The following is a 23007-nucleotide window of genomic DNA, read 5'->3' on the forward strand; positions in this document are numbered from 1 at the left end:
ATAAATATACTTGTCACTATATTTTATAAAATTTTATGGATTAATTGCATCAAATGTCTCTCAATTGTGGGATAAATTTCAAATTGTTTCTTAAATTTTGATACGTTCCAATTGAATCCTTAAATTAAAATATTGTTTTAGTTAGATCCTTTTGTTAGTTTTGTTGTTAAATATCAGCGTGTATCTGATGCATATGTGTTTAAGAAATGAACCGCATTAGATTGAAACTGGAAGCTAGACTAATAGGAAAACTTGATTAGAATGTTGCTTTAGTTTGGGGATTAAATTGGAACGTACTTAGTGACCAATCTAGAATTCGGTGCATAGTTTAAGGACTTTTTGTGGAATTAACCCAAATGTCATCGAGAAAGTAAAGATTCCGCGATCCAAGGCCACTGAACCGGTGTTGAGGTCCAAACATTCAAACCGGCCCATATTAAAATTGGGGATCCGACCCACCAGAAAAACCGCCAGATCCTAAAATTCAGTTATTTAGAAACAATCCCTTCCATTTTCGGTTCGTCTCCTTCCAACAGAAAGCAAATGCGCTAATGCTCTCTCTCTCCTACCTCGCGATGCTTTGGATTTTCATCTCCGACCAGGTTTCACCTTCACAATTCCATCCTTTTTTTTTATCTTCAAATCAGATAAACTGAAAAACCTTCATTTTGCTCTTAAGCTTTTCAAATGAAATTTGTTATTATTCTTTATTTCGTCTCTAATTATGCTTTCTGGAGTAGATCTGCTAATAATTAAGCTAAATAGATTTTTTTTTCTAATTGCCTGTAGTTTTAAAAATTCGTTTGTTTATTCAAATGTTGCATTCCTAAGATGATTTTGTTTCTTTTTCCTTCTTTATTTTTGAATATTTATCTATCTTTTTTATGTGTAGTGAATGTTCAATTATGGAAAGCGAGAGAAGGAAAAGTAATGATTCGAGAATGCAAGGGTTTAGGCCTAGTTTAAGAGCAGTGGTGCTTATAATTGCGCTGCTATGGGTTGTTGTAGTTACTTTGTATGGTTTATTGAAGCCTATATCAAATGGTTGTGTCATGACATATATGTATCCAACTTATATCCCCATTTCCACTGCGGAGGGCGTCTTGTCCGCAAAATATGGTTTGTATTTGTATCACGAAGGTTGGAGAAACATTGACTTTAAGGAACACTTGAAGAATCTCAAAGGAGTTCCGGTTCTCTTTATTCCAGGAAATGGCGGTAGCTACAAACAGGCAAGGTCCTCCTTTTTGCCATTGTTGTTAGTATTGGTAGTGCTTCATTGTAGATAGTCAATAACTCACAAGTATGTTATTCAATCTATGGAGTTGCTTCTAAAGGGTGTTTACAAGTTTTCACCCTTCTTATAGGTTCGTTCCTTGGCAGCTGAATCTGAGAGAGCTTATCAAGGAGGTGCACTTGAACATACATTCTATAGAGAAGCTTATCTAACTTCTGAGGAGGGAGGGAATGCGGATGTGAATGACTTTCAATTGCCAAACCAATATGCTAACAGGCTAGATTGGTTTTCTGTGGATCTTGAGGGGGAACATTCTGCAATGGATGGTCGGATACTTGAAGAGCACACTGAATATGTTGTATATGCTATTCACAGGGTATCATTTTTTTCCTTCGAATTTTAGTTTACAATGAGAAATTGGCGATAGTTTTTTTTGAACCGTTTGACATGGAATTTTGAATGTTTTATGCATGGTTCTTTGTTTTGAGGTCACACTTTTCACTTCATATGTTTAAAGTACTGCAAAGAGATAAAGAGTTTAAAAGGTTAAATCAACTAAATCATAGATTACCTTGTTTGTTTGTTTGACAATGTCATATCAGGCCTCATTTTGTCTTTGAAGGCTCATAATTACCCAACTTATTATTGCAGATTTTGGATCAATATAAAGAATCGCATGATGCCCGGGAAAGAGAGGGTGCTGCAATCACTGGTAGTTTGCCAAAAAGTGTTATATTGATTGGTCACTCTATGGGTGGTTTCGTTGCTAGAGCTGCTACGGTCCACCCCCATCTAAGGAAATCAACTGTTGAAACTATTCTCACTCTTTCAAGTCCCCACCAGTGAGCTCTTTGAGAATTCTCGTCTATCTTTTCTTTAAAATTCTATTTCTCCCCTTTAAGAATCTGCTATTTCTATCCAGATCTCCTCCTGTGGCATTGCAGCCGTCCCTGGGTCACTATTATGAAAGCATAAACCAAGAATGGAGACAGGGTTATGATGTTCAAACCACTCAAACCGGAGAATATGTCTCAAGCCCAAAACTATCTCATGTAGTTATTGTTTCCATTTCTGGTGGTTATAATGATTATCAGGTATTCTTCGAAATTTGGTGTGGTATGGTTTGGATTAGATTGTTTGCTTCTATAAAATGCAATTGGTGCTTTATGTCTTAAGTATATATCTTGCTTGAAATGTTGAACCTTGCCTGAATATATCATGGTCTCCTTTTCTGACTATAGGTACGCTCAAAATTGGAATCCCTGGATGGCATTGTTCCTCCCACTCACGGATTTATGATAGGCAGTACAAGCATGAAAAATGTATGGCTGTCGATGGAACATCAAGCTATTTGTTGGTGCAATCAACTAGTTGTGCAAGTAAGTGGAATCTATTTTCCTGACTGCTTCTCTCCCTTTCCTTTTGGATGGTTAAGTTGGGAGCTGGATTTACTTCATTTGGTGGTCAGGTGTGGCTACCATTGAGATGCTTCAGCTTTTTGGAGCACAAATTTTGTTGACAATTCAGAATGTAAATGTTTCATGTAGGTGTCGCATACTCTCCTTAGTTTGATAGACTCCAGAAGAGGCCAGCCGCTTTCTGACACTCAAAAAAGACTTGCAATATTATCAAAGATGCTTCGTAGTGGAATACAGCAAAGTTTCAAGTGGAGATCACAGTTATTCTGGTCAACTCGTGTCCCTTTTAAGGATGTAAAATACACTGCTGGTATTATCTATCGGGACATTAATGTTTCAATTTTATATTTTATGAAACTTAGGAACTCTTTATGGAGATATATATGCATGTAATTACCCTAGCCCACAAAAGAAAGTTATTAATATGTGGTGGAACTTGATTACTCATTGAAATAATAGTAAAAATATAATTCCTAAATTTCTCTAATCATGATATGTTATGTTATGCTTGCAGTTTCTCAGGATCATACCTTTTCTGACTGTCCTAGCAGTGTTCATTGGAGTGATGACGTCCCTGAGAGGGATTTGTATATTCAGAAAAAAACTGTTAACATTTTGGCTATGGATGGGAGAAGGAGGTGGTTGGACATACTGGAACTGGTGAGCTTTATTTCACATCCACAAACTTTTAGATTTTTTGTCTCATTGGAAATTTGTGTAAGCAATGTCAAACCCTAATTGCACAGATTTATATCTTGTCAGCAGAAATTCTTCTAAGTGACAAAGTTTCACTAAAGCTGCTCCTCTCAGCTTAATATTCCTTTGAATCTCCCCCCACCCCCCACCCCCCCCCCAAAAAAAACTCCATTGCCCCTTTTATATTTTGACTTACTAGACAATGCTAACTTCATTTAGTGTACTTCCATGAACAGGGGTCAAACGGAAAAAGCCACTTTATATTTGTGACAAACCTTGCTCCTTGTTCTGGAGTCCGAGTTCATCTTTGGCCCCAGAAAGGGAACTTACCTTCAGATTTGCCTGCTGGTAAGAGCGTTCTGGAAGTGACATCAAAGATGGTGCAAATTCCTGCAGGACAAGCACCAAGGCAGGTACTAAGGACTGTACTTTTTGAAGTTATTCTATTTGGGGAAACAATAGTGCTCAAGTACTTGCTACTATTTATGCTATACACCTATTGGGAGTATGTAGCAAGTCTCTTGATCTTTTATATGTAAAACTCAAATAGTAACGCAAGAGCTTTATTATTTTATTGTTTCAGTTTATTTTATAATAATTTAAGTATTAGATATATTTTGGACAGCTAAGATTATTAGTTTGAGGGTTAAGTCGAGTGTTAAGAATAAAACTTTATTTGCACAAAGTCTAGTAACTTTACTTGCAAGAAAGCCTATACAAATAGCTGTAAACTTAACAGCCTGCATTATTTTGCCTTTTAATTAATATAAAGAAACTAAAGGTTTTTTAAACCCTAAGTTTTATAGAGTTCTATCTTCTTTATTACTGTTTGTTCAGCCCTAATTTATGCTATTAATGCTATTTGTCCCCTAAACCACACTAAATAGTCTCTGGAAAGTTTAAGTCTTGTTACTAACCAATTTAATTGGTAGTTTTTGTTCTTATTGGAGCAGCAACTTATTGAGCATTCTGATTCATAGTAATTGTGTTTACGTTGACACTCCTGTTTTTATATGCTCTGCTTACCAGATTGAGCCTGGCAGCCAGACTGAGCAAGCATCTCCATCTGCTCTACTTCATTTGGGCCCTGAGGAAATGCATGGTTTCAGATATCTGACTATCTCAGTTGCACCTCATACGGTATTGTTGCCGTTAGTCCTTAATGCCCTTTCCTTTTACAGGAACATCAACATCATGCACAATAGGATTGTTTCTGGATATTTCTTTGCCTCTTTTGTTCTCATTCATCTTAAGGATTTACCTTTATAAGAATACATCATGAACCAATCAGATACCTTTTATCTTTGATTCACTGTTGATAGCTTTGTGCTTTAGCTTAGCTATCTATATTTGAAATGCATTTGACCATAAAGTTGAGAGAGTAAAAAGCTATACTGCGAGATCTAAAAGGGTTGTTGAGTGCTGACACTTATAGTTTTGTGCATTAACTTAGCTATCTATATTTGAAATACGTTTGTCCTTATAGGTAAAAAGGTTGAAAACTATATTGTGAGATCTAAAAGGATAGTTGAATGCTGAAACTTTTTAGTCATAACTATTTTCCCCGCGTTTTTGTGATTTTCAACCTGTTGTGGAACCTATCAAAATTGAACCTAATAAAAATATTAAGCATTGGTATGCATGACTTTGATTCTAGACTGTTTATCCCTGCCTCATGCAGAATTAATTTTTTCCATCATAATATGTTTATTCCTAGGTCTTAGAGTAATAATTTTATTGTTGCAATACATGAAAAGGCACATATTTTTTGTATACCAAAAAGTCGGGCTTCTTCATATTGCCTTTTGGTCCTTAAATAAAAATGGTAGTGCTTCTCTCTTATTTAGGATATAGTTTAAAATTATTGTAGTAATTGTTTGCATTGACTCTGTGGTGCTCAGACTATTTCAGGCAGTCCACCAACCACCTCCATGGCAATTGGGCAGTTCTTTAATCCAGATGAAGGAGAGATAGAATTCTCTCCTATATCGATGCTTTCATCAAGACATTTTCATGAGGTGAATACCTATAGTGCAGTCATCTTACTTTAGAGGGTTTGGAAACTTAAAAGACATGTTTAATGTGGTTTCATCCAGATGATGACTATTTGGTAATAATTTTGATGTTGTGCAGGATATCTTTTTTAAGGAAGATCACCCCCTTGCTTTCAATCTGTCATTTGCAATTAATTTAGGCCTATTGCCTGTTACTTTCTCTTTGAAAACTACAAGCTGTGGAATTAAAGGTTCTGGGCTTCTTGATGAAGGTGGAGATATGGACAATACTAGTAAGAATCTTAGTGTTTCCATTTCCGTTGCAATCCTGAAGTTCTAGAAGCTTGTTTCATGACCTGAATGTTGTTCTTTTCTGCTGAGCCATTTAGAGCTCTGCAAACAGCGTTGTTTCCCACCTGTAGCATTTGCTTGGGATCCTACATCTGGTCTTCATATATTTCCAAACTTGTACAGTGAGACTCTTGTGGTTGACTCCTCCCCAGCACTTTGGACTTCTACTGGGGCTGAGAAAACCGTTGTTCTCTTACTGGTGATGCGCCACATCTTTCTTGCACGTAAATGTTACCTTAATTTCAAAATTCTGTTATTCTGTTCTTAAAATTTACAGCTCTTTATCTTCTTGATACCACTGCAGCTTGACCCACATTGTTCATACAAGGCAAGCTTAGCTGTTTCTGTAACTAAAGCAGCTAGCAGATACTTGCTTCTATACTGTCCAAAGGTGAGCCAATCTAATATTCAGTGCTTATTTTTCTTTCCTGGTTTCGTCTAAATCCAGATACTAGTTTCTTTACATCCTAAAAGGTGAAATAATAATTAGAAATTATCTGGTGGATGTTTCTTTAGAATGCTACGACCTCTAGCTGAGTTCACTTGGGTGAAGATATTGTGCAGTATCAAAATACTGCTATTTCAAATGATATTGCATTGTTATTTACATTTGAAAATCACAGTGCGCTTGTTGTAATTGAATTATATGTTGCAATGTGCTAGCCTATAACAATTGCAATGCAATGGCTGTTCTCTACATACTTATAACAGTAACACAAACAAGCTAGGAAATGTTTCCCACCTAAACATGTAAAAATATAGGGTGCTGTAACCAGAAGCAATTCCCTATAAGGGTTCTCCAGGGAACCTGATGATGATGTCCAAGAGATTTATGTAAGGAATGAGTTTTGATGTGGAAATGTTTTATAACAGCTATTAGTAAATGTTTAGAAGCTACATGTGCTGAAGCAAATTAATAAAGGACACGTCATACCCTCCCAGTTTGTGCATATTATGAAAGTCATGTATGTTATGATTATCTCTTAGGTCTTTGAATGAAGAGAAAGAGAAAAATTCTAGCATCAGATTCTATAGTACCATATGCTGCTGTTTTGATTTGTACTATGTACAGTCTATGATACTTACATGATATTGGACTTTCTTGTACAGATGTTTGCCTTCAATGTTGCTGTTTTATTCTTTGCTCTGATGCGACAAGCACATGAAAGGCCGATTCCTTCTATACTAAAAGCTGTGGAGACCAACCTAAGAATACCATTCCCATTTTTGCCTTTAGCTGTTGTACCTATTTTGTTTTGCTTGTTCTTTTCCTTCATAACATCTCAACCATTTCCTCCATTCTGTAGCTTCATCATTGTGTCAATAACTTGTTACCTATTATCAAATGGGTTTATAATTCTACTGATATTGGTATCCGAGTTGGTCTTCTATGTGGCTGCCTATTTACATGTTTCCATGAAGAGGAGGTTGGTCGACTGTCTACCTTTCTTGTTGGATTAACATCGAAATGTCAAGATGAATATTTTGTGAATTATATACAATGAATACTTTAGATAATTGAAGAAAATCCCTAGAGAAAACTAAACAACTTTCTCTTTTCTTTTCCAACTGCCATTATCATGATTTGATAGAATTGGGTGATTTGATATATGTATCATATAGCATTCATTTCTAAATGATGTCTATTTTGGCATTCTACCTCATGCTAGGTTTAATTGATTGCAGGTGGGAACTACGGAAAGGAAATTTTTTCTTTTTGTTTCTTCAGTGGTTTATGAATCTTTCATCCAGATTCTTTTCATTGAAGGTAGACTCTTGGCCTCAACTATCTATATCTATTTAGTGGGTTCAATCTCTGTCAAATCTTTTGGATTCATAATCTCCTTGCATCTACCAAAACTTTGAAGTGCACTCTGGTTAAATAGCATATTTAGTTAGTATAACTGTGAATGGATGTTCCCATTTCAACAATACCACTTCCAACATGGCTTGAATCTGGTTTTCTTGGTTTTGTACTTGCCATTTGTATATGAGGCTTGTAGAAGTGAAAGTAATTTAATGTCTAATCTGGTGAACATAACAATTTCTAGTATTTGAAGATTTATCTGTCTTTCTCCATTTTATGTGCAAAGTTGATGCTGTGATTTGTTTATTTTGATCTTGATCTATTTTTGGAACAGGTGGTAAGGATTCTAAGAGCCAGACCTTTATTCGTTCCAATATTCATGGCAATTATTTTGTCTACATTTGTACATCCGGCACTTGGTCTATTAATTCTACTCTTCTCTCATGCTTTATGTTGTCATAGCTTTCTGTGCAAGTAAGTGCCGGTTGACTCTATCATTACCATTTTATTGGTTCCCTTTTAACTTTTTATTGGTAGATTCAACCTTTTGCACTCAACTATTTTCCGTACGAACTTCTAATTTGTTTTGTTCGTATGCTTTCCCTTTTAATGTAACAGCTCTTTGACAGCCTCATTACGCAGTAATGTACGGAAAAAGGAAGTTGATGACAGAAGTGAAGGCAATTGTTCGTCTCAGCAAGTTACATCCCAGCCTGGTTCCCCTTCAAAAGAAAACCGCCCCAGTTATAGTCAAGCACAAGAAGATATCTTCCATCAACGGCATGGCTTACTGGTGCTGCACCTGGTTGCAGCACTAATGTTTGGTCCATCGTTGGTATCTTGGTTGCAGGTATTAAATTTCACCTACATTTCCATGACTTTTTCATTTATATGGTTGATATTATACGACGTTTTTGTGGGATTGCAGAGAATAGGAATGCACAAGAGCTTTCCTAGGTTCCTGGATTCGCTCCTATGCATCTGCATGATCCTACATGGTATCTTTAGTTCGGAGTCATTGGTAAATTCCTCATTGCCCTTTCCACGAATCCTGGGTCAGGAAATGAGTCTGAGTTTCATCTACCTAATAGCTGGAATATATTGCTATCTCTCTGGTCTCAATATGGTGCCGTATAAAGCAATGTATGCCATGGGTGCTGTTAGTATCATTTCCTTCACGTCGACTGTCGTACAGGTTTGGACCGGAGCACCTAGTGACAGAGGAAAATGGAAACCCCGCAGACAATAGAAGGTAACTGCATTTCAGCCTTGTCATTGACAGTAGGTCAGATTGGATTGGAGTTTATAGGCCCCATTTTTTTGGCACATGAGGTTAAATGAGAACATTTTGATGGGATATTAGAAGGAAAAGGTAGAGCCATTTTTATGCGGATGTGCCATTATTGCTTGAAAAACCATTTTGTTTTTGAGGAGAATTTTGTCATGTAATTTTGATTTCATTTGGATTGAAAAGGATTGGTTATTTGTAGATTAGAGAAATATGTTTATTTTGAAGCCAGCCCTTTTTAGACAAATCAAAGTGAAAGTTGCAGTTTTGAAGATTTCCTAGTAATTCTTTACTTGTTTTGATAGATGTATGGATTATTAATTTATTATGCTGAAATTACTTTTATATGATCAATGGATTGGGTTTAATATCTGCATCATTTAAAAAAATTAAAATAAGGTCAAATTTTGACATAGTTTTCATTTAAAAAATGACAATTTTTTCATCTATAAACAATAGGTTGCATTTGTAGAAATTAAAATGATAAAAGCTTTAAAAATATTAAATGAAACAATAAATGATATTTTTTTATTTATAAATAAAAACAAATTTTAAACAATAAATATTAATCCTTTTAAAATTTTACCTTATTTAATTCTTTTTAACAATAAAAAGACAAATGATTAATTTAATGGTAAAAGATCAATCTGATCCAATCTCTATAAGAGTACCTCCAAGTACTTTTGCCTATCATAGTTCACAAGTGAAACTAGGAAAATGCTATATGTTTTTAATAAACGTATATAAGATTGTTATTAGTTACATTGACAATGGTATTAAAAGTTCTCACTTGGGACTAAAAATCTACCATGCCTTTTATTTTTCAAGTACGTATAAGATTATTATTATATGCACTAACAACAGAATTTAAAACATTTAGGAAGCTTCAATGTATAATTTTTTCTAGTTTCATGAACTTCGCTTGTTTTTAACGACACTCACAATTATCCTCTCCTTGCACACATATAAAAAGTCAGATTTAGCAAACATCAACTGACAAGTATGTAATTACTAGTAGAGTATTCAATTACACAAGTGAAACAAAAAGAAACCCAAGGGCAAATTTGAATCCAGCTTCTAATTATAAGACACTAAAATGAATCCACAAGGTCACTAAAATTTTTAATGAAAAAAAAAACATACTCACTCTCGTACAAGATACAACACACCAATTCTTCCTCAAAGCACAAAGGGCCAAACCCACACTTTTCAAACACCCTGCCAAAGCCAAAAACAAATGTGTCCCCATCATACACATGATTCAAAGAAGAGCCACACCTTAGCAGTCAAACCCTTTTCTCATATCACCGCTTTGGTTATGTCTGCCGGTTTTCGGTTGTCAAATTGCTGCGGCCGCTGCTACTTCCAATAACTCGATTTGGTTCCCCCACTCTAGCTGCCAAAGCAAGAACTTCAGGTGACATTTCCCATTGACCACTTCTTCTACCCCAACTAGATCGCCTGGGATGAATACTGGCATGCTCACCCGTGCCATCTACTGTACTTCTAAAATCTGGTGATAGTTCTCCTAATTCACCCTCCTTAACATTTACTCGCTCACTTGTGAATTGCCCTTCGCAATCATCAGTGGTGGCCCCATTATCAACCCACACTGTCTTCCTACCCATTTCTATGTCATCCGTGGCCTTCCCCATATTCGGACTCATAAAACCACTGGCTCGTGTTGGTAACACTGGTTCCCTCGGCACCTTCGCACTGAAGTTGTTCTTGGATGATGGAATGCTGGAGCAAAATATCTCCTTGAAGTTGTCAACCACTCCTTTGTTATAAGGGTTTGCTCGACGATCATATCGGTATCTGAAATTCTCATACGTTGTCTGCAAAAGCAAAGGAACAGAGTGTTACATTGATCTAACAAACGAACTAATGTAACAACATATTAAGGATGAGTATCTTACCTGATTTGTACTGATTAGATACAAATGGAAGGCAGTCAAACCACCAACAAACCACATTGAAATGAACGTGTAAACTATTAAAACAATGGAAGCCGGGGTTTTAATCATTGCTTTCCAAATTGTTGTGTCCTCTGATGCCATGATCCTACTAATGTAGACCCAACTGAATGCGAAAACATATATACAAAGAAGGGTTGTTGAGAAGACAAACATGAAGAAGAACCGATAATTTCGCTGCAAACAGGAAAAAAAAAGGTGAGATAAGTAGACAGTAAAAAATGAGGAAATCTGAGGACAGTGGTGAAAATTTTGCTGCCACAAACAAGTATATGCTAATCTAAGTTCCTACACACCAGTCCAATACATTGCCCCACCCAAGGACAGTGGTGATCAAATCGTTCTACACAGTTATTGCAAATCGAACAGTGTGAGCAGCGAGGAGGCCTATAAAGCATGCAAGTGTCACAATATTTGATCTTCACAGAGATCCCATTGACTTCCACTTCTTTAATCCGTGGCAACCGTAATGGTGGAGTTTGCCCAGCCCCAACATCCGCATTTCCATCAAAACTTTCTGGCTCCGGAGGGTGTGCATTACGTGGAATTATACCAGGATCTCTCCCAGATGTTAGCAGTAAAAGAACTAAATCCTGAAAAAGAAGAAACAAACACATTTATGAGCTTCAAGTTCTGTTTCAGAGAAAATTACAAAGATTCTCTGAAATGCCTGACAAAATCTGAATATGCCAGGGGGGATTTTTTTTGTTTTTGTACATGTAAGACACCATTTGAATCTTTCGAAACATGGTAGAATTGAGACAGTACAAGCATATTATACTTTATAAGCTAGAATTTGTTCGTATTCTTTTATCATTCATCTTAATGCTATTCTAAGCTGCCATGAGAATAAAAGGGGGACCATAAAAGCTATGATCATAGATAATTACAAATTGGAGTCAATATAGCTAGCCAAGAACAGAAGGGGGTGTGTAACCAATGTAAACACTGGTAATTCGAGAACATCATGAACTAACACTAAATTGGGTTTGTTTCATCTTCCTAACATTGTAACAAAAGGTTTGTTCTTTTCATAAATAGCAACTCATTGATACAAGAAAATTGAAGAAAGACTTACATAGAGAGTGAAGACAACAGCAACAACCATAATTGAAATGCCCAAATGATGAGAAAAGTCATCCATCAATTTCCTAGCAACAAATACACAGAAAATGGAGACTGGAGCTAATATAAGTAAAATAGTCAGCCCTAATGATCTTACATCTGGTCCAAATATAAACCTCCCTTGAAATAAAAATATCTGCAAAAATAAAAAAATTAAATTTAAAGCCCTTGCAAAATTCATGTCCTTTTAACTATTACTTATAATCAAAATTACTATAGAAATTTCGAAGACAAAAAAGGAAAGGCTTACATTGCTGCCTTTCCAGGATTGGTAAACCCGTAAATCACCCGGTCCGCCGCCGATGGAACTCGGATCCGATCGCTGGGTTGGCGGCGCCACATACATCTCTCCCTTTTACTCTCTCTCTCTCTCTCTCTCTCTATTTAACTCTCAGAACAATAATAATAACAATAAAAAGGACTTAAAGATGAGACTTTGAGAAGAAAGGAAGGAGGTTTTAAGTGGAAAAACGGAAAGCCATGATGAGAGTGAGTCAAGGCGAGGCGAGTTCAATGAGTAATAGCGAGTCGAGGAGTCGGCGACAAAGGTCAAGGGGATGAGCTCTTTCTTTCAAACGAAGAAGAGGAAAGGGGACCAATAGTTGGGGTTTGTTTCTTCGACCGGGAATCCTATCCGGTTCACTTGTTGAACTTTTTCACTATGTTTGGTTGGGTGTAGCCAATACACCCCTAATCCGTGGGCCCCACTTAAGCCCCTCTTAAGCAGGTGTTTGGTTCAATGTATTGCCTAATACACCCCTAATACGTTACGCCCTTAATCCTCGAAATTCTCTGTTTTCTAATCCCTGGCTTCTCCTCAGTTTACATCCGTTTTATTTTTCACGCCCTAATTTGCCCTCTGTTTCCTGGGTCTGTCTCTCTTTATCTCCTTCATTGCTTGCTTCGCCTTCGGCCAGTAGCCCCAATTTCTTGTCGAGCATGCCATAGAGAAAGGCAAGAAGAGAGCTGCTTCTGTTTTTCTTTCTTTGTTTTCTGTAACAGACCCAGAAGTTTTAACCCAGAAGCCCCAAATTCTTCTCCTTTCTTTCTTTGTTTTCTGTAACAGACCCAGAAGCTTTAGATTGACGAGGTTGTCAGAAGCTGAAGATGCAACAACTCCCTCTCAAGCTTTAACCGAAGAAGGCAGAGAGTTACCTCTTCCTCTTCTCTCTATCTGATGAGGGCATTTTCCCGCCAATGCAATCCCGCCACACCATGCTCTCTGCTCAATCTTTTGATGTTGTTTAGTGAAAAAGAGAAACATTTCCACCATTTAGGTTTAAGTAATTCCTCACTTAATTGGAGTCGCCATCTTTTGATGCAGGTAAACATTTTAATTTGATTAACTAAATTTCCCAAAGCCAAATTTATGAGAATTTAAACGAGGGAGGAAAGTTATGGAATTTCTTATTTTTATATCGCAGAGGTCTCAAGTTACTTCCTTGTTCGGAGCGGATGCTCTTTGGAGAAAAGGGTATACCGGTGCTAAAGTCAAAATGGCTATTTTCGACACTAGAATACGTGCTGATCATCCTCACTTCCGAAACATTAAGGTACATCATTAGTGGGAAAATGAAGTTAGTTGAACTTTTGTTGGTGTGAAATTATTTTCTTATTGAAAATAACTTGTTGGTCTTCAATAGGGAGTTCTGATAATCACTCTTGCGAGTAAATTTTTCAGGAACGAACTAATTGGACCAATGAGGATACTTTGAACGATAACCTTGGACATGGGACCTTTGTGGCTGGTGTTATTGCTGGTGAGGACACAGAATGTCTTGGCTTTGCACCAGATACTGAAATTTATGCTTTCCGTGTTTTTACTGATGCACAGGTAACACAAGTTGGTGTTGGATATTTTGTTTGTTTTTGTATTTTGATTGATGTTGCACCAGGCCTTTGCAAATCTCACCCTTTTTGTTGTTGGTTTCCTTTATATTTGATCCATTTGAAAATTCCTAGCATGCACTACAGAAGTTGGAAGCTCTTTTGAACTGTTCATTACTATAATTAGAAGATATATATCATACAGTATATCCATCAACCTAAGGACTTTCCCTTTAACATTTGTTATTCTATAAAATTTGGCTGGATTATGAGAATTTTGCTCTCAGCTTATTGCAGGTATCATATACATCTTGGTTCCTTGATGCTTTCAACTATGCTATTGCAATCAACATGGATGTGCTAAACTTGAGCATAGGTGGACCTGATTACTTGGATCTCCCATTTGTAGAGAAGGTATGATTCTCATGGCCTGTGGTTTATTGGTGTTCATTTGTCAAGCATCATTAATAATTTTGTTTCAAAACTGCAAAATTGTCTAAGTTTGGTTGTAGTGGCATGTGGAAATGCTTCAATCATAATGCATTCACTTGCTTCCCACAGGTTTTTTGGCCTCTCTTAAATCCCATGAACATGCTATGATCATTCAAATTCATGAGTTGACTTCCTCTTTCAATATTTTGCATTTTGAAGAAGTTTGCTTGTTTTCTTTGGACATTTATTTCCAAATATGGAAGGATTAGCCAGTGAAGTTACCCACTCTGCTGTTGAAACTTCCACATTCAGTTTTGCATGCTTATCCTTACATACAATGGAGCTGAACGTTTTTGGTTAATGCTTGCTGCTTTATGGTTCTCCAGGTTTGGGAAATAACAGCCAATAATATTATTATGGTGTCAGCCATTGGAAATGATGGGCCATTGTATGGCACTTTAAACAACCCAGCAGACCAAAGTGATGTTATTGGTGTTGGTGGAATCGATTATAGTGATCACATAGCCTCATTTTCATCACGTGGCATGAGTACTTGGGAGATTCCTCATGGGTAGTGTATTGCTCTATTCTACGATATTAACTGTTCTTCACTTTGTTCAAAACATGCTCTTCTAGCCCATAATCATTTTCATTTTAAGAAAAAAAAAGGCTAGGACGCCTCTCCTGGAAAGTTTATTTTGGTTGGGGGTGTAATGGTGACAATGAAACTTAAAATATATTTAATTTTGGAGTAGTCACTTATTAATTTAACTACTATACTATACTTTTTCTTTAAAGGTATTGAGGTCTTGTTATCGGCCCTTTCTTTTTAGTGTTGATCGTATGAAGGCTTTAAATTATTTTCAATTTCATATACTTTATGATATTCCATGTGTAACTCCCTTATTAAGCAAGCTTTATTGTCCTGATCATGAATATTAAACTTGTTTGATTATCTTTGCAGTTATGGTCGTGTCAAACCAGATGTTGTGGCATATGGGCGGGAAATTATGGGATCCAAGATCAGTACTGGTTGTAAACAATTATCAGGCACTAGTGTGGCAAGTCCTGTGGTTGCGGGTGTTGTATGCCTGCTTGTTAGTATCATTCCTGAGAACAGAAGAAAGGAGATTCCCGATCATCCAACTCAAATGATCGTTTTCTTTAGTTTACCTTCTGTTGCCCGATTGGAATGGGTCAGAAGATTTCTTTCTCACCATTAAAAATCAATGTTCAAACTTTTTGATGTTGTAAAACTATATAACATATGGATTATGATGTACAATTTCATTTTCATCTAACTTTTTCTTAATATAAGTTAATTATGTTTATGCAGAATATAATTCTCAAGTTATATATTGATTTTAGTAAATTCATATAAGAACAATTTATTATTGAGAATTTTATGAAATTATATATCACTATTAAATTATATTTAATATTAATTATTTTAAATTGTATAAATTCATATAAGAAAATTTATTATCAAGTATTTTATGAAATTTAATATTAATTATTAAATTATATGTAATAATTATTATTTTAGATTATACAAATTCATAAAATATAATTTATTAGTTATAATTATTTTAAATTATTTTAAATCATATATTATAATTAAAATATATTTAATATTAATTATTTCAAATTTTCATTTATAGTATCATATATTATGATTTGAGTAAATTCATATAAGAATATTAATTATTAAGAATTTTATTAAATTATATATTTTAATTAAAATATATTTAATAATAATTATGTTAATTTATATTTTACAGTATCATATATTATGATTTCAGTAAATTAATATAAGAATATTAATTATTAAGAATTTTATTAAATTATATATTTTAATTAAAATATATTTAATAATAATTATGTTAATTTATATTTTATAGTATCATATATTATGATTTCAGTAAATTAATATAAGAATATTAATTATTAAGAATTTCATTAAATTATATATTTTAATTAAAATATATTTAATAATAATTATGTTAATTTATATTTTACAGTATCATATATTATGATTTCAGTAAATTAATATAAGAATATTAATTATTAAGAATTTTATTAAATTATATATTTTAATTAAAATATATTTAATAATAATTATGTTTAAATATGATTAAATTATTTATTATTGATAATAAAAATCTTATTATAATTTAAATAACAATAACAATAATCATTTACCAAAACAAATTTATGCTAAGGGTATTCTAGTCATTTTAGTTTTTTCTATTATGCTATTACACCTCTATTCCATTCAACCAAACACAAGATTACTATTACGCCTCTATTCCATTACATTCAACCAAACAGTGGATTAGCTATTACACCTCTAATCCAATACACCTCTAATCCCAATACACCTCTAATCCAATACGCCTCTAATCCAATACAGCGAACCAAACGTGCCCTTTGAGTCGAATTAACGTGTACGTAGGTATTTCTTATAATTCAGGCCTAATTGCATTAGAAATCTTCAAATTACTGTTCATTTTTAAATTTAAAAAAGTTAATTAAATCCTTAAAATATTAAAATTGCATAAATCCAAATTGAAATATATCAAATTTTAAACTAGATAAATAATTGAATTTAACATGTTAATAATAAAAATCCAATTAAATTTGGACACAAAGATTGTGACTCTTTTATCAATTTTATTATTATTATTATTATTATTATTATTATTACAATCCAATGCAAATGAGCTGGATAACGCAACCTTCAGATTGGTGCAATGATGCCCAAAATTTGCACTTTATTTCTTTAGCATTTTATATATCCATTACTCCAACAAAAACTCAAATCTTTTTAATATATTTTTTTTCAAAATATTTTTAAAATCAAGATTAAACGGAAAAAATGCATAAATTTATTAACTTTTTTAAAATTAAAATTAAAATAATAGAATATATAAACTTATAAATAAATTTATTTTTATACCATGATAAAATTGAAAAGATATATAATCAAATGATTGGGTCACCACAAATTCACTTATAATTTCACCAAAGTAATAATAAAAAGATAAATGTACCTCATTTTACAATTTTAGAAAGGCACAGATGAGTTTTTTTTTCCCTAAGCGAGGCACTGCAAAATATCTTGAAACTTGGGGAACGAGGAAGCTCAAAGCTATCATGTCCATCACCATCGTCCTTTCCCTTATCAAAACCCTCTTTTTCCTTTTCAGGTCCTTTCTTCCCCTCTGAATTCATCTTCTTCACATTCTTATTACGTTCCTTTGCATGCGTTTCTCCATCGCCACCTTCAGGCAAGGGCTTGGAATTGGATGAGAGTAAGAGGATATTATCCACAACTGCTCGACAACCGTTCTTTCGATGAACAATTCTGAACTGATAACATGCCGAAGAACCTCTTCCCTCTTCACACTTTGAAACACTACAACCCATCCCTGTTGATTGCAATTTTACCCTTAATTTTCTCAATATATATATATGTTTTGATGGAAAGAAAAACACTATGGATATGAAATGACAAATCCAACAATTATACTGGGATTTGCTAAGATAACCATAAGAGGGTGAAGAGATTGAATTTCACGTTCACTTGTTAGCAGTTAACTATGTTATTTAATTACAACCTTCCCATTTAGTTTGTTTGTATGGTATAAAGAAAATCAGAATTTTTTTTTTATAGAATAACGAAAATTAGCATTAGTGCAACAGCTAAAAACAAATTTGTTTTAATGTTTTCTTTTGAATGATATAGAGAAAAAACCCTTAGACTAATATGTTTAAAAAAACTAAAAAAACTTTCTATTTTTATTCATGAAAGTCATTGATAAGAAATATATTTAGATAATATCTTGGAAAAATTCTCTTTCTATTTTTGAATCCCCGAAGAACACTTCTTCTCCGTCTTCAAAATTTTCGGTCATTATTTCATCTAATGTTTATAATATTTGTTTCTGAAAATCCAAAATCGAAATTTGCAAGCAGAGTATGTGTAGTGCCAACAGTGCCAACTACTTCATGTGTATTGAGTATGAACAAGGCATAAAAATAATGAACACTTGATATGCTTATGCAGTTAGGTTTCTTTACGGTTTACGAAGTCTTGCCCAGAGTGATATTCCATTATCTTAGCAACACGTATAACTAGTGATTTACAACTTCTAACACTCACCTAACTAGACTTCTCACTTTTGTACCTAAGATCTAGAAAATTCCTCTCTTAGTTTCCCTCCTAAAAACTTTAAGACATTAACCAAGTAGCACACTTGATTTTTTACTTAATGCACTTACAAAAAATGTTCCTTAATGAACAAGAATAAGTGCTCTTAGTTCAGTGCATCACCTATACAAGTCTCCTTAATTTATAAGAAATCGAGATTTGCTAACATACTACATAAATTACAATCAATCTTCTCATGAAACAAGCAAGATAATAAGCATAAAGAAGATATTCAATTAGCTTAAGAGAAGTCTTGAATCTTTAGGATATAGGGTGCTGGTCATGCTTGCTAACATCTAACAACGAGCTATCTTATCAGACTCCTCCCAACATTTTCTAGCCTCAACTTGAATGGCCAGAGGGCACTTATTATCAAGAACTAATTTAAGTTTCTCACAGCTCAAGACAATTATCATGTTCCTTTTCCATTCCTTATAGTTATTTCCATTCACTTTGTTTTCAGTGAGTATGTTAAATAAGGGAGTTGGCGCCACTTTCAAATTGAAAATAAAACATTCATATATTAATATCTTTATATTAAACAAATGTTTGTAAATATTTTGCAACGTTATGATATGCATTAAGATGATGCATGCATCTTACATTAAACATTGAAAATGTCTGTAAGTTGTTACAACGATAATTCCTACACCTATTGAATCAAACCACCTTGGGGGTGATCAAGATCAACTAGTAAAAACATGGATTTCCATCCAATTAGTACATGAACCTAATTCCACAGGCATTCACACATACTAATAATCTTGTAACGTTTGACCATTATTCTAACTTAAGCATAACTCATTGGGGAGTTATTTAACTAGAAGATCTTGAGTGTATAACCATCAACTCAACACCTATCGCATCATGCACCACAAATGAGTCATCTTGGGACAATCTTACCTAGTAGCATGCTATGACTAGTTGTTGATCGACTGTTTAACGTCACAGCAACAATGTGCAAACGTACACTATCGATGCAAGTATAGTAGACAGATGTGAGTCTGTCGGATATCAATCCCACAAGGATGGTTGTCTTTTGTCTATTAATGTCGGTTCAATAATTAAATATAAACGGGAGAAATTGTGAGGATAGTTGCCGATGCAATAACTTAAAAATAATAAAATAAAATATGATAATGATAAACTGGGATCCCCAATATGAATCTTTAGCAGAATACTAAGTGCTCACAAGGTATAAAAGGATAGGTGATTGTCGAGACAACAAAATTCAATGTATATCTTACCAAGCGTCACTCATCTATTCAATTTGAGACTTAAACATGCATACTAACCTCACCTTCCAATGATGACAATATGACACTATTAATAACAAGTGGACTAAATTTCTCTAATCCTTACTCAACTTCCATTGTAACGCTTGTTGGCTCAAACTGTTACTGCACTTTCCAATGTCAGCGACTGCAATAACACTTCCGTGTTAAAAAAATATTCAAACCCCAAGATTAAACAATAAAAGAAAGATTGAATAAGATAACATTTAACCAAGAATTCATGTGTACTTTAATACAATAGGAAACAGAGAGTAATCACCTGCATTTAGAAAGAAATAAGAAAGAATCGAGTGGAGAATACTATTCCTAGACAACTCGACCGAATCTCCTTATTCCCTCTTGTCTTCCACTTAGGTCTCCTCGTTAGAAGCTAGTCTGCATCTAGTTTTCACATTGGATCACCCGTGAGAGGCTTAAGCTGCCATGGCCGCAAGCTTCAAGGTAGGATGATGAAGATGATGATAAAAAAAAACCATTTTCTTTTCTTCTCACGTTCACCTTTTATGTCCTCCTCCAACAGTATAGGTGTCCTTTCCTTAAAATTATTCTATCCTTGCACGTACAGGTTGGTTATACCTGACTGGACAGCTCATGCAATTTTTGTTCTTATCCGGATAGTTGTCAGGTGTGGCGACAATTTTGGACGCAATTTGGAATTAACTCATGTATCGACATTAATGCAAAAAGATAGAAAAATTAAGGATAAAATAGGCTAGGATTCACTGAGTTATAAAATGCAATTTACTAAACTGAAAATGCTAAAATATATGCTAAGGATAACTAAATGGGAACAATTTAACCAATAAGTAAGGGGAAAACCTATGTTCTTTCTAGTGCTATCACACCCTAAACTTGAGTTTTTACTTGTCCTCAAGTAAAACAGAAACTAGCAAGGCTAAAGAAATATTTACTAAGGCAAATGATCATTCTAGCAACTTGAACCCTCTAAATTCCCAATGAATGAATCACATTTAGATGAAAGAATATTGCATCAACAATTCACAAGCATGAATGAATAAGGTTGCAACTTATTCAATACTAGCATCATGCTTCAAACCTTAAGTTCTATGTACCAATACAACATTTATTGTACAATACTATGTATTTATAAATTATATATATACATATGTTTTTTGGAATAAGGGATATCGTTGCGTTACTGTACCTTTGTTCCTGAGAAGTAACGATGGGGTGCAACAAACCCCTAGGGAGTATATAATTGTGCCGACACACACTCATGTAACGACAGCCTTTGGCCAAATTGATTTTTCTAACGCTTGTATTGGAGTGTTCCCTCTTTAACATTCTATACTACACCCACTTTGGAGTGTCTCTAATTTATAACTATATATACATATATAAGCAGCTGTAAAAAGCAGATTCATTCAAGATTGCATTCATTCATTACTAATGCAACCTAATCTATTCATCAAAGAATTAAAGCTATAACCTTCTGTCAAATTTATCCAACTCATTCATTGATAATTCACATGATTTAAGGATTAAATATCGAATGTAACAAAAATTTTTGAACAATTTTCATTAACTATAATTAAACCTTTTATGCTTCATTTTCAAAAAAATAATTTTGAAATGTGGGTGCATTTCCAAGCCCAATGTGCATTCCCCCAAACTTAAAGTTTTCATTGTCCCCAATACACTAACATGATAATGTAATGACAATAAAAATGTAATGACAATATATACTTATCAAAATAAAACCTACAACTACATGCAATGCATGAATACTACAACTAAAGTTTAAAATGAACTAATTTAGTTATCTTCAGCCGTCGATATGGCTGCATGATGTTTCTTTCTCTTATTTTTCTTCTCCTCTTTCTTTCGTTTTTTTATCCTTGGAGTGCTTCCTCTTCTTTTTTTTGGGCGTTGCAAGGCCCTCGGATTGCTCCTTAGTTCCTGACTCTACCCTGGCATCATATGCTGCTTCCTGTGTAGGAGCGACCACCTAGAGTGGTCCAGTGTAGACCACTATTACCAATGAATTGCATTGCTTCTCACTGATTACCTCAGCAACTTTCGTTGGTCTTGCTCCATCTGGCTCTAAAGTATAAATAGTTGCACCTAGAGACTCGGGTGCGGTGAAAATATTCTCAATAGAATCTTCTTTTTCTTTTTCTTTTTCATTTTCAGCAACTTGTTCTTCTTCAGCAACAACTTCCTCTTCTGCAGCAGCAACTTCCTTCTTTTCCTCTTGATCAGCAAAAATACCTTTCTCGAACCAGCTATCAATCTTTTGTAGGCATTCTTCAATGTCCCTGAATTCCTCGTCTTTCTCATTATTAGAGACTTGCAAAATAGGTGGGGATGCTACCGATCTGTTTTAGTCTTCTAAGTTGTCATCAGAGGAAGAGAGGTCATAATTTTGAATGATTGTTGGAAACACTAGGAATACCAATAGTGGGGATAGGCTCAGTTGGCCTAATGTGGCTATAATAGAACTGTTCCAGGCTTTGGTATAAGCATAAAAAAAATCCTAAGATTTATCCATATCCTCCACTATAGCGACAAGCTTGATCTACCTATTGTTGATGGAATTGACCATTTTTTCGACATCCTTCAGTTTGTGCCATAATGATGTCTTTGCATTCAGTTTGTTCCTTTGTTGTCGGCTTTGGCTTTACTATTTCTTGTTTTGCTGGTTTCTACCTCCTTTAGTATTGGCGTGTCTTTGCCACGAGTCATTCTTTCTACAGAGGCTTCATTGATTGGGCCCTTATTTTCTAAAACTTCCTCACCCGCATGGGGCACGATTCCTCTTTGTTGGCACAATAACATCACCAGTGATGGGAAAACCAAGATTCTAGTTTGCCAATTAGTAATTTCTTGGTGAAGTATTGCTCCTACATCAATTTTTCTGCCTTTGACGATAGAATGTATCAGACACATTCTGTCGAAGGTGACTGTGGTGCTTGAGTAGAGGTCTTTAGCCTATAGTTGACAAAATAAAACCAAATTTTGCATTGCTGCATCAGGAAGCAACGGTGCACGTATAATTCTTTTAATGGGAACTCGTCCACACTGCTCCCTCGACGCACAAGTCTTTCACCAACAGGTCTCATTTTTCATCTGTGATGTCATCAATGAACTCGAAGTGTTCGTCGACATCGACCTTGGTGTTGTATAGCTCGTTGATTTTTTCAGCATCTCATGGTATTAAGCCTTCTCAAACAAAAATAAACTCTAACTCATGATCATATAGTTAGCATAAAAATCACGTACCAATGAAGGAGAGTAGCTCTTAGGATGGGTGTAAAAATTTTCGCATTTTAACTTCAAGATGGTTTTAGAGACTTGCTTACCTAAGTCTTGTTGTGGCGAAAGGGA

At 34.6% G+C, this 23007-nt stretch overlaps 3 protein-coding genes across 4 annotated transcripts; 2 read left to right on the top strand and 1 right to left on the bottom strand.

Moving 5' to 3' along the window:
* The first annotated feature begins 510 nt into the window (after positions 1-510).
* On the top strand, positions 511-9059 carry LOC107892204 (uncharacterized). Of its 2 annotated transcripts, XM_041101787.1 has the most exons (19): positions 511-602; positions 893-1232; positions 1368-1613; positions 1889-2079; positions 2160-2331; positions 2479-2616; positions 2785-2965; positions 3170-3315; positions 3588-3764; positions 4381-4491; positions 5253-5369; positions 5485-5638; positions 5735-5895; positions 6001-6087; positions 6807-7123; positions 7383-7464; positions 7838-7977; positions 8122-8353; positions 8432-9059. In XM_041101787.1, the coding sequence occupies exons 2-19, from the start codon at positions 906-908 to the stop codon at positions 8750-8752; spliced, it is 3300 nt and encodes a 1099-aa protein (XP_040957721.1). In that variant the 5' UTR covers positions 511-602; positions 893-905; the 3' UTR covers positions 8753-9059. The 2 variants fall into 2 exon arrangements, with proteins under 2 accessions (XP_040957721.1, XP_040957722.1); XM_041101788.1 differs by lacking the exon at positions 511-602 and having other exon boundaries at positions 1108-1237.
* A 710-nt stretch (positions 9060-9769) lies between these two features.
* Positions 9770-12535, bottom strand: LOC107892202 (probable protein S-acyltransferase 7). Its single transcript, XM_016817217.2, has 5 exons — positions 12143-12535; positions 11846-12028; positions 11064-11360; positions 10711-10944; positions 9770-10629 (listed from the first exon to the last, which is right to left on the bottom strand). Exons 1-5 carry the CDS (start codon positions 12236-12238, stop codon positions 10108-10110), a joined length of 1332 nt encoding a protein of 443 aa, XP_016672706.2. The 5' UTR covers positions 12239-12535; the 3' UTR covers positions 9770-10107.
* Positions 12536-12995: 460 nt separating this feature from the next.
* Positions 12996-17522, top strand: LOC107892203 (subtilisin-like protease SBT6.1). The gene is made up of 7 exons (XM_041100169.1): positions 12996-13216; positions 13317-13445; positions 13574-13726; positions 14017-14133; positions 14538-14722; positions 15116-15248; positions 17361-17522. Exons 1-7 carry the CDS (start codon positions 13070-13072, stop codon positions 17520-17522), a joined length of 1026 nt encoding a protein of 341 aa, XP_040956103.1. The 5' UTR covers positions 12996-13069.
* Positions 17523-23007: the final 5485 nt, after the last annotated feature.

This window comes from Gossypium hirsutum, chromosome D09, assembly GCF_007990345.1.
Source record: "Gossypium hirsutum isolate 1008001.06 chromosome D09, Gossypium_hirsutum_v2.1, whole genome shotgun sequence".
Lineage (NCBI taxonomy): Eukaryota > Viridiplantae > Streptophyta > Magnoliopsida > Malvales > Malvaceae > Gossypium > Gossypium hirsutum.